At 44.3% G+C, this 18,959-nt stretch overlaps 1 protein-coding gene across 2 annotated transcripts in view; it reads right to left on the bottom strand.

Moving 5' to 3' along the window:
* Positions 1–18,959, bottom strand: part of CADPS (calcium dependent secretion activator) — a 206,163-nt gene that overhangs the window by 103,125 nt on the left and 84,079 nt on the right. For both annotated transcript variants that reach the window (XM_041425708.1, XM_041425710.1), the window contains exons 7-9: positions 9,106–9,217; positions 5,082–5,221; positions 3,008–3,074 (exon numbers count right to left, since the gene is read on the bottom strand). In XM_041425708.1, the coding sequence (XP_041281642.1) occupies positions 3,008–3,074; positions 5,082–5,221; positions 9,106–9,217 (319 nt within the window). The remainder of the gene's footprint in view (positions 1–3,007; positions 3,075–5,081; positions 5,222–9,105; positions 9,218–18,959) is intronic.

Genomic DNA, 18,959 nt, shown 5'->3' with positions numbered 1-18,959 from the left:
AGACACAGAAGGTGCGAGGGATTATTCCACCCAAATTACAAGGAAGTTATTGCTCCTTTCCCCTTCTCTCCAGGGCTTACACAAGCCAAGTAGCAGTGGAAGCGCTCCCAGCAGAGCTGCTTTTTCTCCATACGTGCGCAAAGCCTCCGTTTTTGGCGGCAAGGCTTCACTGACACAAAAGAGACAAACTGCCATCAACACCTTCCTCCTTGGTGCCACCCATGCAGTTTGGCACTTTTGTGCCTTGTTTAAATAGTTATGAAGAGTCTGAGTATTTATTACCACAAATTTCTTAACCACTGGTACCGGAAGACAGAGTGGTAGCACCCAATGGCACTGAAGGAATCAAGGCTGTGTCCATCTGAAATGGGGAAAGGGAGAGAACACAAGCCCATGATGGGGAGGTTATCCTGCAAGCAACAGGAGAGGAAACAGAGCTGCAATAGAAGATGCTACAGGTAAGGGACAGAGACAAGAGATCAGAAAGAAAATGTTTAGTTACTCCTCCAAACAGCCTTGCCCTCCTGGCAGTGTCAGGGACTGACCAGACCACTATATGTCAAATGAACTTTAGGCTTTGGGCTCTATCTCTCAATTCTGATGCAGGCAGGAGCCTGGTGTGGATGAAGCTCCTGAAAGAGGGGCTGCTCCTTGTCCACTCTCTGTAACAAGAGCCAGGTCACCTTCCTGCAGGGGTTATTTTCTGCCTGTGGTTTAGCAGAGTTCAGAGCATCCTGGACATCAACACCTTTACTGCCAATCCCTGCTCATATCAGCACCCATCCTTTGCATTGCATGAAAAGCAAATGACAAACATACGGACAGCAAAGTATTTTTATTCCATCTTTATTGCCTGCTGACATGTTCAATATGCTCAAACTACATCTGAGGGACTGCATAGAGAGTGTTTCTTGTTTATATTTGATGTACGGCAGAACACTTTACATTGCACCAAATGTTGAGCAAACGGTAACATAACAGAGAAGCTGCAGTGGCAGCTGGAATTTCTGAGGTGGGCTACAGAGACTCTCTGGGGGCAAAAGTCTGCTCATCTTATTCAAATGAATTGCTTTTCTGGCCAAATTCTGCTCTGATATGCCAACTGACGAATACAGACCTAGTAACATGAGAAAACATGGAATAACTCTGAGAGCTTCAATTCCACAGCATGCTGAAGAATATATAGCAGCTAAAAACCAGAGAAGCAACTGCAACCACACTGAATGGCCAGAAGGCTCTGAGAGACAAGTCCAAATCTCTAAACCCTTGAACAGAAGAGTATCAATAGAATTATTTATGGGAGAAATGAGGTTGGGAAAAATGACTCTCTGCTTTGGAGCATCCCTGTTCACAGGGAAAAAAAGAACTGAGAACTTGGTCTAATAGGACAGAACTGTCTCTCAGGGAGAAGCAATACCAGTTGCACTACAGGTGATCATGGACTGCCACAGCACTTCTAACTTCATTTCAGAACATAATAAAGGAAAGATACAGAGAAAAGCAATCCTTCAATCTCTGCCAAAGAACAGGGTCAGTATGTAATGTTCCCAAAAGGGAAAGGCAGATAGAGACATGCCCTGTGGCTGCTCTACACTACCTGCCCCCTCTCTGTGGCCATTTTCACCCCATGTGGAGTACAAAATGAGCACTTAAACTGTCTCTGTTGATCATACTTGGTTATGGGACTAGGTACTTAATGAGTCGCTCCAAATACCTTCCTATTTACATGGGTCCCACACATCCTAAATCTCCTTTACTACTCAAGGATGGATTTCCTTATCTGCCCCATAGTTTCATGCTATGGAAGCCAGCCATGATGGCTAAAAGGGGACTGAATACAATTAAAGCTTTCTACTAAGACAGATGAACTTGGAGCAATAATTAACACAAAACAAAGGAACCAGCTTACACCAGGTGATTTAGGAGCAGGGAAATCAGGTGTCTAAGGTGAAAGAGGGGCTGCTTGGACTCCTCTCCTTACCAGCACAGGACAGCACACAAACAAGCGTGCTCCAAATGTGGAGTCTGGTGCACCTGGTTTATACCATCTCTGTTCTTACACTGTCCCTCTACAGCAGATCTGCCATCTGCTTCACCAGCAGCAGGGTTTTACCCTCTGACCTGATCAGTTTGGATCTGTGCTGTCACAAGATCTCAGCTGGATCCCATGTTATTCCATCAGAGCATCTCTGTGCTGCTTTCATAGAAAACCCTGAACAAAGGTTTTATTCCTCTTGGAGACAACACACCAAGAGAGTCCAGAGAGGAGGGAGAGAGAGATGGGCCCAAGAGGACTCTGTGACTTCCTCAGGTTGGTGTGAAAATGGATCACTCACACTGGGGCCACACACTTCTGTGGCCAAGGCAGTTGTTTCACCTACCCTTGGAAGATCTAACACACAAAGTACAGATCCTTTCTATCCTTTCTAGGTTACAGAGGACATCTGCCCATTTCCTTGAAATTCTTAACAGTGGTCAAATATACAGGTCTAATGAAACTGAGGGCAAAAAGTAAAAAAAAGGAAAAAGGAAGACACTGCAAAATGATGACTGCAAAATGACCAGTGAGAGCTGTAGACAATGAGAAGAAGTAATAAATGTGAAGGCAAGATAGATGTCAAGAATGATTTGATGCTGATTCTGACACAGCCAGTGATAAAACTTCTGTAGTTTCAAATGGGCTCTAAATTTAACCTGGAGGTTCAAAAGAGAGCCCAAGGACCTCCAACCGAGACAGACTGAGCTTCCTCCTCGCCTCATTAATTCCTCATTAAAACTGATTCTCCATTTTATCAAGCATTCAAGTGCATCTGGAAACTCAAGGTTAGAAGTCTGCAACTGGGATATCCTTGAGAACACCCATACATTTAGAAAGGAATCCATGATTAACAGACACCCTGCACAGAACCACAGCTCAGCATCAATCACATGGCACTGAAAATGGCCAGAGGACAGACTCAAGTACTTCATGTTGTGATTTAAGATCACTTCTAGTTACATCTGTTACCTGGACCAGGACAAAGAATCGTTTCTTCCATCTCTTCCAAACATTTTTACCAATGGCCCATAAATACCTAGGAGAAAAGAACAGGTGAATTCAGTACACAAGTGTTAATTTGTTGTTCTCTTGCTTTTCAGTATATTTTGTTTACACTTAGAATTGTTTACACTTAAAAACTGAAGTTAATGCACAAGAAGGAGCAATTACAAGACTCTCAAGCTCACCAGCATTCATGAATGGGATTATTTCTAGCCTGAACAGATTACCTGCAAAGAAAGCAACATAAAAATCTTACAGAGCCTCAATGTTACACGGTATTAATTCTCTCTTTCCTTTTGTCTTTCACAACTTGCTCAGAATTTGAAGCTCTTTAGTGCCAGTGAATAGCTACAGCATGGTTGGATGGGTGAAGAATGCATTTGCAACAGAAGAATTAAGGGAGAGAAACCCCAAATCTGCTTTAGCTGTCATAAAACCATTTTGCTGAGGAGAGCTGTCAAACAAAGGGACACTTCCTACATTAAAGCCAGCACACAGGATCTCAATATCCACTGGACTGACTAAACCAGGACACTTCACTGAGCAGCCCTAAGATGAAATCCGAGAAATTGCTTGGCTACAGATAATTCAAGCAAATGGAATAATTTCTGAGGAGAAGTGAATTTACTGTTTTCTACAAAGGAAGAATTAACTTTAAAAATTAATGTCAAAATAAGCATTTAATCTCTGTGATGAATTGGCCACTGTGACACTATAACACAAACACTGGCAAAACTAGTGGTAGCACCAGGCTAATAATAAACATAAGAATATCCAGCATTAATATGTTTTATGTATCATTATAATTACTTTAGTTCTGGCTCAATAAATAGAAAAAAGACTTCATTTTTGGTTATGCAAGGGGTTCCTTATGCCAGAAGAGATCAAGCATACACTTTGGTGAATGTTCAAATCACAAAACTCCAAGTCATGCTGATGTGGGCTTTGAGTCCTTGGCTAGCCCAAGAAGAGGGTAATAAGTGTCCTTTTGGCTGTTGCTGCTAACATCAACAGAAAGATAATCTCAGTTCTGGGAGTAAGAGAAATAAAACTCAGAGCTTTAAGCAGTATCATGTAAATCAATTGTCAGTTGAAGAAAGCTAGAGAACAGCCCTACTTTCAGCTGAGATCACGGAAATAAACAGGACAGGAGATCTGTCCTCTCTGGCTTTGGTGCCTGTGATCATGGAAAAATTAAACTTCACACAAGACTACTGGCTCTGACCTCATCAGCAGAGAAAACAGGAGGAGGAGGAATTAGAAAAGACGAGTGACCTAAATCACCTAATAATAGATGGAATTTAACAAAATGCCATGAAAATAAAAGTGAAACAAACTCACTTTTATAGCATCAAAACCAGACTGGAGAGTTATTTCCAACATCAAGTTTCCTGGACAATTTCAATTTTTTGTCACATCCTCAGCTCTGAAGAGCAATGAGAACCTTGCCAATGGCCTTATCTAGATCTTCCCAAGGATGATCTAATTTGTAATTATATGAAGGTAGAAGTGATCAGGGCCCCCTCTGGCCCCAGATCTTCTGACACTCCCTCCTGGAGGGGAAAGTGTCCCTTTTAACCTTCCCAATTATTAGTCCTACTCCAGGCAATTGTGCAATTTATTTAATTGTGGTGCGTATCTCAGTATAATTAATGCTGGTCACACTGGGGTTCATTTCAAGTGGAAATTGCACTGTGATTTTGGTTTTGAGAAATTGATACAGGGAGACAGAATAACTTAAAAAATATTATTCTCAGAGAGTTGGGCAGTTCATCTATCATTTCTCACAGGAAAAAACATAATTTCCTGTGAGGAAAACTTTTAAAATTTAAACTGTTTGGCTCATATGCATTAAAAAAGACTATGCTAAGAATATGGAAAGTGCACTATCAACGACTGAACTAATGCCATTTTATAAGTATCTTTCTGCTTCACCTCCTGTGAACTTGAGAAAAAGAGTTTCTCTTTGAGAATCTTAAAAAGCAATATTTCCTAATGCACATTCAAAACAAAATGACTTTAGATTGAGACAAATGTTTACCCAGAGTGCTTCATGTTTTGAGGCTTATCCATTCGCACAGCAAGTTTGATCTTCAGGTCTTGATCAGGGCAGTTTTTGGAAACAGTCATTTTGTGCCACTCTGACTGCTTTGGGCTATTAGGAGTAGGGTGGAGAACAACCTGTAGAAATTAAAACAAGCAATGTTAAAGGGAAAAATGATTCATAAAAAAGGGTTTAATGTGGACTAGAAATACATCAGAACAACAGAAATACATCATGACCTAGTTTTGTCCTAGAAGTCAGACTGGATATGTGTATTCACATCAGTGAGGATGGCATTTTATTGCTTTTTTAAAGTACAGCTTATTATTTTGAGATTAGGTCATATATTCTTTGGGTCCTCAATCAGCTCACGGGGCTGTGCAGACAGAGCTGCATGATCAGTTCCTATCATTTCAGGATGGTACATCTGACTGAGCTATGACAGCAGATAAAATCTGCATCCCATGTCATGACTGCAGGACCCTGCTTCCATTTCATGCAGCAGGAAATGCTGGGAGGGTCTCCAGCTGCAGCACATCCATGCAACACCAGTGACTGCAGATGAACACCAATGCAAGCACTTGGCTCAAAGAAACTGAAAGTTCCAAGAGGTGAATAGTCTTTCCTGATCATAGCTGTGCTTTTCCCACTTATTAATTACCACTACAAAGCAGAGCAGCTCCCTGGACAGTAAGATACAGAGTATTTCCCTAGGACAACACCACATCCACCATCTCCTCCTGGTATTCCCATGTGTTTCTTCTGAGGTGGCCTAATCCCCTTCCTCCTACACCTGCTCCCCTTCTGATGCTTTTACTCTCAGAGGTGACTTTGCCTGGTACAAATTCATTCAAGTTTCCACTGTGCTGTAGTGAGATTAATCTTTAAATTCATTAATCTTTATGCAAGCAAATTGTTTCACAATTCTTACAAATGGCAGCATTCACCCTCATTAACTGGTGTGCTGCCATCACTCATTTCTTGCTCATGCTTAGACTATGCTCCTGCCAAATTCCAGCCCAGACTATAATCTTGTATTCCTCTGCTCTTCAACTTTGCTGCTGACTCAACAATCTAGGGGCTGTTTTCCACCAAAATATCATTGATGCTATTACCCTCTGATGAATTACTCTAAAACTAAATTTATTGCCTCCTCTAAAGCCTGAGGTAAACATCAGTAGATTCTCAACTTTACCCTTATCCATTAATGTTATTTATCACTTCTTTTATTGAATTGCTTTCTCTGTCAGGAATCTGAAGCTGTTATTAGTCACACAGATAACTGAGCAACACCAGTCTGTACTGCATCACTCTTGGAAGAAAACACATTTAAGCAAATCCTGAAGATGAGAAATTAGTTCTCCACATGAAGCAGGGGGTGTCAGAAGCATGACAGACCCAAGTTTTGAGCAGCATCCAAGGAACCCCAGTGCCAGGCAGGTCATGCAAGAACATCCACCTGTGCTAAGCTGCATCTTTTAGTGAGGCAGCAGCCATTCTGTGTGCTTGGGATGCTCTCTGCTTTGATTTCTAACTCTTTTTTCCACAAAAGACACAAACTTTTCTCAGTGGTGTTGCAATTCACAGCTCTTCCCCTCCTTGCCCTCGGTAGATGAAGTATTGGCATGGCTGAAATCCATGGGAGCCCTGCCATTGGCTTCAATAGGGTCAGGATGTATTCCCATGCCTTCAGCTGCCCATTCGGCAGTGCAGGGCTTGGGAGCATTTTCCAGTTCTCCCTTGGATAAAAGTGGTGAGCTGAGGAGTGGCGGCCGTTTGCCAACTTAACACTGGCAATAGAAAGTGGGCTTTGTACCCGCCTGGCAGAGCACAAAGCCACTGCTCAAAGGGCGGCTGAGCAGGGGTGTTTTGTGTATAAAACCTGCTTTCCTCTTCTCTCCATGCAGGCAGGTTCCTGCCCACTCCAACAGCTAAACCAGGGGCTTAACACACTCCCGGTTTCATTATTATTTAAAGAAGGAATCTTGGTGCAGCCTGAGCAGACACGCGTCATCCTTCGGCCGCTCCGGGTGCACCTAGCATCCCTTTGAAGTTTGGCCAACTGAGAGCACTGGTGGCCACGGGCCAGGGGGAATCATTGCCAGCTCCCCACACTTGCCACTGCTGGCCTATGTCCTTCAGCCTGCAGAAACTCAGAGCTGAGGGATGGTTTCCTGCTGGATTGGGAATTAAAGCACATTGGTAGGGTTGGCTCATCAGCCTTTCAGGGCAAGAGGGGTTGCTTTGGGTGCTGACATCTTTCTCAGAACAACATGCACAGCTAATTGCTTCCCAAGACCAGCAAAGTCAGCACTGCTCATGGCTGCCAGTGGAAACAAGACTCACAAAGCAAGAGAGGCTGCACAGAGTGTAACCACTCAGGGGAAAATCCCTGAATGGCAGTGCGGCTGGCTGGGTGAAAAGCTCTGCTCAGCATGCCACAGTGGATAAAGGCAGGGTGCCAGGCTGTTTGAAGTAGGAGGTTTTGAAAATAATCCTGAAAATATTATGATGCTGTGCAGCAAAACAATTGTAGGTCTTCAGCTGTAGGACTGCAGCATAGAGGGGTCATCCCCTTTGTCAAAAAAGGAGGACAGGGAGAAAGGAAGGATCAAGGTGTGGATGAGAAAGTCTGAAGGGGCTGTGACTCCCTTTGAAGATTGAGAGGGGAAAAGAGGGGTTAGCTTTGCTTTTCTCTCTCTCAAGTGCAAGAACAAAGGATGCTTCATGAACACAAAAAACCAAATAATTAAAATGAACATGAATTACATGAGACAAAATTGCACACAGCATTCTCCACAATAAAGCTATAAATTTAAATCAACAGCTCACTAGGACCTGGGAGAATGTTTTGTACTTTTACGAACAGGATTAACACAAAACCATGTTAATTAGGAAACATGTTGAATGGACAGAGACTCTTCCTTGTCAGGGCACAAACAGCCATAGAGTTAGCAAGAAAAACCCCTGGAAATATCGTTCTTGGGCTTGCAACAGGATCAGTGGCCTTCCTGACCATGGATTTCTTAGCCACAGCCATACAGACAGGATGTAGAGCAAGGAGTGCTGCAGGGCAGGGCAGACAGAGCCCAAGCTGCCCCTGGAGATCACCTGGGTCATGCTGAGCCATGACAGGAGGTGCCAAGTCCTTTTACCCCAAACTGATTTTCATGGAGTCATCATCATACTGATCTCAGCCTAGAAAGCTGAGGAAGGCCTGGCAAGGAGTTTGCTGCCACTTCTGCCTGGGGCCAACACAAATTAAACAGCTGCACAAGATCCATGGAGACAAGTGAAGTGTCCCAAAGCATAGGAAAGTGCCATCCACAGATATTCTGCACCCGTGGGCTGCAGTGATCAAGGGTCACCAGTGCCAGGGCACTGGTTTAGGGACCACAGGTGAGGGGCAGAGATGGGAAGATTTGCTCTGTGGCCAATACCCTGGGAATCTGAGCTCTTTGCTATTAACACCATTGATGGGAGCAATGAACCCTCACGTTCCTCTCCCCAGTGCAGCCCCACTGAAGCCACCAGCTCAGCCACCATCCATCCCCAGGGAAGCCAGGGCTCCAAGCCTTTTGCAGGGAGTACTGCAGTCAGTGCTTTCAAAAGCTCAAACTGTGTACCGGCTGCTCAGCAGATATGAGAGAAACTTAACAGTCCCTTGCCAAACTTAAATCCCCTCTTTTTGCTTCAGCATAATCCCCTTTTCTGCCTCAGGAATGTCCATTTCCGCAAGCCACTTTTAAGGCTTTCCGGTGTGCCAATATTGCACACAAGATCCTCTGCCTTTGCTCAGAGCAGGCACAGCCAGCTGAAATGCTGCCATTAAAAACTCACAACAAAGACAGCATGCGAGATGCACTCCTTTCCAGCAGTGCAGAGCTTGCTTTCTTTCCCCCTCCTGAGGCTTGGCAAAAAAGCAGAGCATGTTGTGCTCCAAAGATATTTCTGTACAGGAGAGATTTCTCTAGAAAAGCAGGGCCAGAAGGAAACATTACTAAACCCAAAATCTCCTTACCCTCCCAAGCTCTTTGTCCTCCAGAGCCAGCACTCCTGTGCTCTCCGTGAACAGCTTCACCTTCACTGCAGGAAGCGCGTGGGTCGTCGTGAAGTCTCCTTGGGTGCCCCAACTGTGAAAAGAAGGACAGAGAGGTGTTCAGCTCACCTGGCAGGTCAGCAGCAACGCTGCTCAGGCATGAAACAGTTAACCTAAAAAGTGTCTGACACCAGCTAAAGTGGTTGGATAGTGTGAGTGACAAGGGTATTAATTATCTTCTTTGGGAAATGTGGGACAGATGTTTGGAAACATCCTTTTGGGAAATGAAGAGAGCATCTGGAAGCAGCATGAAACCAAGTTTAAGAGAACTTTCTTAGTTAGAAAGAACAATGTCTCCTGCAGTGCCAGCCTGTGTAGTCACAAGAGAAGTAGAGGATTGAAGACATCTGCAGCCAGGATGTCTGTAATCACTCATGCCTGTCCTCCTCTCTTGGCTCATTAACCTCTCCTTTCCAGGCTGAAAGTGAAGTTTGCTTTTTCTGAAGAAACTGCAACTTAACCTGGGTTGCTTTCCAAGTCTCAGCCCAAGCAAAGTTTAAGTGCAAGCCATTATGTCTGGAGTAATTCTAGTTTGCTAAGACTACATAGCAGGACACCAGCTCCTTGTGGGTAGGACTGCATTGGCCAGGAAGATGCCACCTCTGCAACTACACCATGAACCACTGCCTACTATTTGTACTCTCTGAGTCATTCCCTGGCTTGGAAAGAAGTGCTATGGAGGCTGAATTACCCACAGCCTCTAGACACATGTCTCTAGAGGACATCTACACATTTCTGCAATCACAAGTTGCCCAAATGCAGAGAAAACCTGAACTCATTCCATGTGGGACCCTGCCAAGAGCGTGCCATGAGCAACACCTCTGAGTGATGTGGTGGAACACACACTGCAACCCAGAATGCTGCAAGTTAGATGATTACACCATAACTCACTAACTACTTCTATTCACCCTCACTCTGATAATGACACTTTCCCACTTTAGGCTGTCCTCAAACTAGATCCTCTCCTGAAGAAAGGCAGTTCCCTTGAAAAGGCTCAGAAGACATGCTCCAGTGACTAGATGTTCCTCAAAGATGAACACCAAGCATGAAGTTTAGCATTTGGAAAATTATCAGTAAAAATAATTCACTTCTCCTTGTGCTCTAGGAGTATGGGTTTATGCTTTGCTCCCCACTGAGCAAATCTTGTCCAACTGAGCTCAGCAGATGAGCGTGTTCAGCACAGAGCTGATTAACAAGCTTGGGTTCTTCATCACCTTTGCTCTGAAGCTTCCTCTTCTGGTGTCACTGTTTCACATGTTTTGCCTTTTACGATGATGCATCAAACCTCCACCAGTGCCAGACAGCAGAGGTTTGGCTTAAATTATCTACAGCACTATAGGTCCAGTCAGGTCCTTTATATCATATCTTTTTCATGTGTGAGCCATCAGCTACCTAAAAATATTTCAAGGGTAAGAAGCAAGAAACAACTTAATTTTCTAATCACAGATTTGGGTCACAGGTTATGTTTTCTCTCAAAAAACTGCGTTGTCACCAGGAGGGAAAGTAGGAAGATTATCTTGCTTTGGGTAAGAGGCAGAAGTAAGAAAATATCCAACCTTACACTGTGTATTTTGACAGCATCTGCTTTATAGAACTCGTATCTCTGTTTACTATTAAAAAGCTCTTATTTGCTGAAGCATTCCCAGACCATATGTTATCAACAAATGTTACTAACCAAATACAAACAGTAATTTTCATTAGGTTTCCTTCATGGGAACAACATTAACCACAAAGAGAATAAATGTTTCAAATGACAGCAAACATACATAGCAAACCCTTGACAACACTGGTGCTTACATATTCATACCCCAAAAAGCCCTGAAAAGATCTGCGCCAACAAATGGAGACCATCAAAAGTTGAGTTTTGTGCAGGTTGGAGCCTGTGGTGATGTCATTAGTTGCCATAGTGATGCTCAGCATAAGGCCATAATTCATGCCACTGAAACATCATTTGTATTCAATCTGAATACCCAGTTTATCTGGGCTGTGTATTAAATTATTGTTCAAAAAATTATCTCTGGATGGTAGCTAGGTATTAGGATCTTCTGAGGGACTAACAGTGTAATGGTTTAATTTCCATATTTAATCATTAAGCAGGTTATCACTGCAGGAGTTCATTTGTTGGGAAAGTGCACAGGGACCCATTGTGGACAAATGCCATGAAGTAGCAATGCTATTTTGTCCCTCTATCACAGAACGCATGCTGACACCTCAAAGCAATAAAACATCTGCAAATGCAGACAAACAAATGTCACTCTGACCAAAAGGACACACACATACATGGATACATATGGATGTACAAACACCAAAAAAAGGTACACAAGCAGAACAATCCTGGCAGTACTACCTCAACAGGACCATATTAACTATCTGAATCCTGCCTGAACCCCTCAACTCAGTACTTCTTTTGGCCAGTGCATCCCAAAGTCTGGAACTGATAAAGAAATGCTGCTGTGCACAGAGAATTTACAAGAATCATTGCCCTATTTATGGCATCTGTGCTGTTCCAGTGCTCTCACCAGGATCTACTTTTGTCTCCAGGGTTTCTTATTTAGGATTCAAACTTAGGATAAGCAGCTAAACTCTTCTGGCTGCAAAGTGCCAGAGGTTGAGATATGCCCCAGGTGCTAACTTGACAGATGCTGACCCTTGTTTTACCTTTTACAAGCATAACAACGAGATCATCACTGTAGACTTTGTGTCTGCAGATTCACCTAGAGGTGCCATCACAGTTACTGACCAAACATCCTGAAGTGCTAGGATTTTATCCTGAATGGAACAAAAAATGACACATATCCAGAGGGTGTGAGCGGCCAACAAGTAACAAAGGTCAGCTCTTGTCTGCCATTACCTCCACAGCCCCAAGGAGCACCTGAAGGATGGGTTCACCTGTCTGATTTCAGGAGCATTTGGGAGCTGTCACAGACACTGCCCTCACTCACACACAAAGGGCAGTGATGCCATTGCCAATGCAGGTGCCAGGCTGCTCAGACCTAGCTGCTCTCAGCTGTCTTGGATTGCTGATGTGAAAAACCTTCAGGCTGATGCTATTCAGCTCTTCCCACCTTATGGCCAAAATCTGTAAGACCACTCTCCTCCCATTGATGCTGTACCAAGCTCTTACCCTTTCCTGCCATAAGGTCACTGCAAACAACTGTTGTCACCCCATGGAAGTGCAGTGCTTTGCTGATCTTTGGCTGTAAGGGCTGAGGGCTTCCAAAATGCAGATATAGCAATTATAAAGTTAATTACCACACAGCTAAAAGACAAAAACTTTAAAACACTGTGGCACTGCTAAGTTAACATTCATGATTGAAAAACTATTTGGGATATGAGTAAGGCTTGAGCAAATTCCTGTAAAGATCCCTGTCCTGACTGCACTCACGTATCACAAGAAACCAGGCAGGAGGGTCTCTGACTTCAGCTTTTCTTCACAATATCCCTCTTATGTGACCTACAATTTTCTCAGCTGTCCTTGAGAGACACTGATTTAGTAATTTCTGTTCAACTCAAGTATGTAAGTTCCTCTAAAGGAAATTTTAGCACCTCTGACCTTCCTAAAAGCTAACATACACATTTAATACCCAGGAAAATTCATTAAACTCTTTCATTCATACTGTGCTCTCCAGCAAGTCTGCTCAGCCCCTGCCCAATTTAAACGTCACCCTTCTTCCATCAATACTCTTGTAACTTGATGTAGCCAGAACACTGATGCCTGTGATTTATATAAATAATGAACAAGTGCAACTGGGCTGCATTGCTGGGCCATGAATCAGCCCTGCTAAGCAGGCTAGCAGGGGAGCAGCTGCAGAGCCATGTGCCTTCCACAGGGGGGACATTTAAACATCATCTATGACCTCTTCTCATGGGCTTCAAAATTATCAGAGGATATCTTTTATCCCTCTCCACCTTGCACAGAATAAACAAAAAAAATCAGAAAATGAAGTAAAAATGTGTACTAAAGGAGAGCTATGCTGTCCCCTCAGTGGGCTCACTCCAGGTGTGCATGATGCCCACTGGCCACAGCAGTTTCCTGAGACAGATCTTTTCTGCCAGAGATGCTGCTCTTCTGCCTTGTTCCCACAAATTCACCACTTCAGTAAAAAAGTCTTGCAGAATAATATTCCTACATGTTGGCCACATTTGCAGGAGTGTACTGAGCCACCTGCTCAGTATAGTTTTCCCAAATTAACCAACTCAGCAGTAGTGCCTGTTCCCTCCCAAGACAGCAACACATCCCTGGGAAGGTAGGACATGGCAGGCAGCTGCTTCCATCCCTGCAGGGTCACCAAAACCAGCAGCAGCACCATGTACCCTCCTGCACAGCCAGCTGGCTGTGTGTGAGGGCACAGAGGTCCAGCTGAAAGGCATTTAATATATGTGACCATGTTTGGGACAACAGTGGAAGGCAGCTGTCCTTCCCTTGCTGTCCTCTGCTGTCAGAACAGGATCTGGTGAGGATGCCATGACTGGCCAGTCTGGCAGCCTCCCTCCCTCATGCAGTGCTGGTGGAGAGGTTGTGCTTCATTAATTTCTTTAAATTTACAATCCTCATCTCTCCTCCTCTGACATGTCTGTGTCCCTCCTGGTGTACTTGCAGCTAGGTCTCACCAGCACAGACAGTAGCCTGACAGACACTGTCTGGGCTTGGTGACTGCTTCACCTTGTGTGGTGTGATGCTTTTAATCCAGCCTTGTTTTCTCTGTTTATTGTGGTGCCCAGTCATGGTCCCTGCTGGATCTGGCTCCTGCTCTGAGGATGGAGAGTTTAGATCCCTGGAGTTCATTGCTAGAGACTGAAATGCTATATACAGTCTCAATTTAGTTCTCCCAGAAATCCTGTCTAACAAATGATGGTTTTATTACTTTAGTACACTCCTCCCCTCCCAGGAGAGAGCTTTAAATCTTGGGCCATAAATCATGTATGCCCATGCTTGAGCACTGAGATAAACAGAGTTAGAGGAGAAGCACACCAGGCACTGAGCTAACATACCTTCATGCAGCTGATGGAGTAGTGCACCTTTTCCTCTAATGTAATGCTAAGCTGTGTTTCTTTTCTACATATTCCTAGAGACACAAGCAAGGAGGAAAATAAACAGGTTTAAAGTATCTTTAACAGTTAACTATATGTGAAGAAGCACACAGGATAGCTTTTTACTATATTCTCTGATGCTTTATCTATACCAGCCATTCAAAAACATGAACTAGAGGTTGATGACCACAATTATCAGTGATCTACCTGAACTTCCCTTGCCCACACACAGAGGCAATAGTTCATTATAACTGAGCACACACAGACTCACTCAGGTCAACAGCAAACCCTTAGGCAGGGATGGCATTAATCCCACTGGGATGAAAATACCCATTTTTTTAAATGAAAAGAGTGCTTGAGAACTTCTAGGAACACCATAAACTAGGCAATGGTGAGTCCTTCACAAGCAGAGGCTGGAAGAGGTCACAGCTCCTTGTAGGGAGCAGTGCAGGTGAGGCACTGAACTGGCAGGGATGTGGCAGAACAGACATGTCTGTGACACATGGCAGAGGCAGGTGCTCACACCTGCACCAGCTGGGTCACAAATCCATAATAAACAGAAGCAGGGCATCCCAAAGCCTTTGAGAAAATATGTATTCTTTGCAGCTCTTGTGGGTAATGGCAATGGATAATAGGTTTTTTGTTTGTGTCTTTGGGATTTGAAAAAAGCCCAAAGGCACAGAAGAATTCTGGATTTTTTTAGGCACTCCAAGAAGGCTCACAGGCTGGGTCACACACCTGGAGACCTATGGGATGCACACACAACTCTGTTTCAGCAGGAGAATGCCATAAACAACTGCCAGTTTGGGGATGCTGTGCTGGGGACAGCTACAAACTAGTTTGTGACTTCCTACAGTAGGACTACAAACCTCACTTGAAAACCCAAAATGTAGAGGACTGTACTACTGTGTAAATGTGCCTCAGTCCCCTGCTTTGGGCTCCTGCTGTTGCAATAAGGAGAGATCTAATTAAATCAGTAGAGTTAGGCCTTAATTTGCCTCATCTCAATTTAGAGGCAGCAAGCAGATGAAGTGATGCCTGACATAGAGGGTCCCTGTCTTTCCACTGCTATAAAGGTGTGCTGGAGGTGACTGCTGCAGATTCACAAAAGAGATTTGAAATTAAAATCTCAAAGAACACATACAGATGCATATACACTGCTCATGCAAAAACATCCTGGGTTTGGAAATATCACTCAGGTGCTAAGAAAGGCACCGTTCCATTCTGCCTGTAGAAATGCACTGAGAAAGGTTTACATCCATAACACATCGTGATACTCAGGGGCTGCTGAGCCTCCTCTGGGATTCCTCCCACGGTAAAACTTTGATGTGTTTACTCACCTTCAAAACAGGATAACCAAAGACATCAGACACAGATTGACAACACAGCCTATTTTTGTTTACATTTGTTTCCTCCCCTCCCTTTCAGCTGCCAGAACAGCCTTTCAGTCCCATCCCCTCGGAACAAGCTGAGCTGAAGTGGGAGTGACAGCACAAACAGATTTGATTCCTCCCAGACTTTCCTGCACAGACTTTGCAGTGATTTAAAACACGCTTTCACTGATGCAGCTCTCATGCAGGTGCTGACAAATCAGCATTCCTGCAGGCACTGGCCAGCAGAGGTGGCTGTACCTGCCTTCCCTGGAGCCACAGAACACTGAGCAAGGCCATGGCTCTGCATGCAGCACTGATGTCTGCTCTGGGATAACCCAAGGATGCTCTGAGTGAATCCATAGTTTCCTATGGCACCCTAATTCCTGCTGAGCATGGAACACTCCCTCTGCTAAAATATAACACCACTGGTAAATATTTTGCTTACAAAAAGGGCGCTTATTTTCCCCAAAACACCACTGCAGAAAGCACTATGGTGTTATTCAAAAGGTGAGCAGAGACAGTGTGTCACTAAAGACTGGGCTCCTTCTACAGCAGCTAAGGAGGTGTTCCAGCCTCCAGCACTTCATGCTCTGTCCTTTTCTGTTTCCACAGCTCTGAGACACAATGTATGTGTCACACACACAGGCACCATCTTGCTTAACATCATGCAGACAGCAGTACCAGACCATCTCTCCCTCCAGGAGCTGCAACTCCCACATCCTCAAACTGGCTACGGCAGCGCTACACCGCCGGCTGAGAGACAAATATGTCTTGGAGAGATCACATCTGCGCCCGAGTGTGCAAGGCACAGAAGGGTGAGGGTAAAGCTGACAGAGACTGCAGCAAAGCAAAGCCTGCAAAGGTCTGCTCTTGATCTGCTTGTGGCTCACACACAATCCCCATGGATCCCGTCCCAGTGCCAGCACGGGGCACTGCAGCCAAGAGGAGCTGCTGAGGCCGACAGCACAGCTTTAGGAACCCAAAAAGGGATGATCTTTGCTATGCAGAAAATACAGCTTGATTTGTGTTTCCTGAGAATGACTGATACACTGGGGAAGTGTCATGAGGAAGGAAGAAGGGATGGGAGGTGGATTTAAAATCACATAATAGCTATTTATGGCCACGAGATGGCATTCCTGCCCCAGAGATGTCCCTCCACCATGCCTGCACCCAGCCCAGGACCACACACCCCTCCCAGACCACTGCACCCCAGGCTGGACTCTGCTGTAGAAATCCCTCAACCGGTTTGGATGTGAAATTGAGGCAGTGCTATTCACCACAACATTTTGGGTATTGACAGGGAAAATTAAAAAAAAAAAAAGTTACATGCTTACTTTCCATGATTTAAATGACTGCTTTTCAAATGTCCTGTGCTCTTGTTCATACTATCACAATTAGCAAAGAAAAACTCAGCAGGGGGAAATGGAAGTGAAAGCCCAGCACTGTTTTACTGGGAGGTCTGAACTGAAAGAATAATTGCTTTTACAAGGGCTGCCTACTGTAGGTACTCCATCAGTGTATCTGCTTTGGATACAGCATGAGTTTACAGCTTCATTATTAAATGCCTGTGTGCATTTACTGTCTGTACTTCTTCAATAGGGTGACTTCAATGCCACACACATGCTAATCAAAGTTTCCTTTGGCCAAAGATGCTCCACTGACCCAGCCACAGAGCTGCTCACTTCACACAATAACCAAGTATGATTCATCCCTTCTATCAGATCTTGTCACCCTGGAAGAAAATACAACTGCAGAGGACTGCCATTGGTTAAGGCCTGGTCATGATTTTGGACATAATACAGCCATACCCTGTCACATTTACAGAAACTTGGTATCTCACAAACACAGGCACGGAGAAGGAAATGGAAATCCTCTGCCTGAAAATACAGGTCACTGGTTTGTGCCAACATAGTCTAGACCCTCCTTTATAAAACTTAGTAGAGAGCAGTGAAATATTTTCTAAATGCAAACAGCAGAAAACAACACGAGGTACTGAGAGAGACCAATCTGATTTTTATTTATGCCTCAACATGTTATATTCTTATAGGGGCTTCCTGACTCCCCCTTTTTACAGTGGAACGGGACAGGCACCATTCCAAAACCAGCTAAAAGGAGGAACAAGAAGTGTGAGACCATCTCTTGTTGTGCCACCACTCACATTTTTGCTGTCCTATATTTTTCTAAGCCAGGATCCAGGACAGGAAGCTCAAATCCAGCCAGACACCAGGGTTTGCCTTGCCCAACTTCTGACCAGTAGAAGCAAAGTTCACACTATCATCTCCTGGGTCAGTGGGGATGAGTGGACAATTCCAGCAGGTGATGCCCACCCAGCCATCTGCAAGCTCCTCTCTCCATGAGCAGCCTTCTCCACGTAGTGACAACAGTATGCTGCTCCCTTTAAGGGCTTTTACACTTAGTCCTGTGGTTTGTTGGGAGATGCAGCACATTCACAAAGCCACTACACTCTACCTTCATTTCACAGAAAGGACACCTAAAATGTTGAAAAATCACTATCAAGCTCGGTCTTCTAATTTCACCATTCCAGAGCTTTGTCTAGACAGGAGCAGGCACAACACCAGCTCTTCAAAGAGTGTCCTCTATTTCCCTACACTCCTTTGCAGCAATAGCAGTACCCCTCATTAAATAATAATGTGCACTACTTGTACACAGCACTTAATAAATAAACCAACAACTGTGCCCTTTCACATGCCTCATCCCCTGCCTTTCCTCTGGCAAATGATGTGCTGAACTTACACTAAGGCATGGCTTTTTCTTTTTTTTAGAACACCACCTATAAGCAACAAACACCATGACTGCATGAATCCCAGGCCTTGCATTCTGCAGTCCTCCTCTTAATTAAGCACTATTTCAGATCACGGAGTCTCAGTCTCATTTCAATGTCCTTTTGGTTTTTCCTATCCCCATCTTAAGGCTGCAAGCATAGGAGTGATGAAGCAGACGGGTGTCGATGAAAATTGCCTTGGGCATCATCACACCTTCTGGAATACTTAAATTTGAATGTATGTGCTATCACAGGAATACATAATTCCCAAGTGCATAGGAACACTCAAGAAATTAGACAGCTGGCGAGAAAAAGCAAGACATTCATCTGTGAAAGAGAAGGTGCATGAGCTCAACCCTTACTAGACACCAGAGAATCCATGTGAAAGCCATGCTATGTGCGCTCTGAAAGTCAGGGAAAACACAGTCAGAGCCTGCACTTACTTGATACTGGAAGAAACCAAGTACAAGGGGTAAGTGTGAAGAAACAAGCCTTCATTACTCTTCAACACAGCTTCTAGTGTGGTACAGGAGCGCAGGGACTGAAAATGACACCTTTGGGAACAGAGCCTCACCTGGCTCACCATCCAC

This window comes from Onychostruthus taczanowskii, unplaced genomic scaffold (genome assembly GCF_017590055.1).
Source record: "Onychostruthus taczanowskii isolate IOZ18803 unplaced genomic scaffold, ASM1759005v1 scaffold9, whole genome shotgun sequence".
Classification (NCBI taxonomy): domain Eukaryota; kingdom Metazoa; phylum Chordata; class Aves; order Passeriformes; family Passeridae; genus Onychostruthus; species Onychostruthus taczanowskii.
This window is presented reverse-complemented; position numbering and strand designations above follow the sequence as displayed.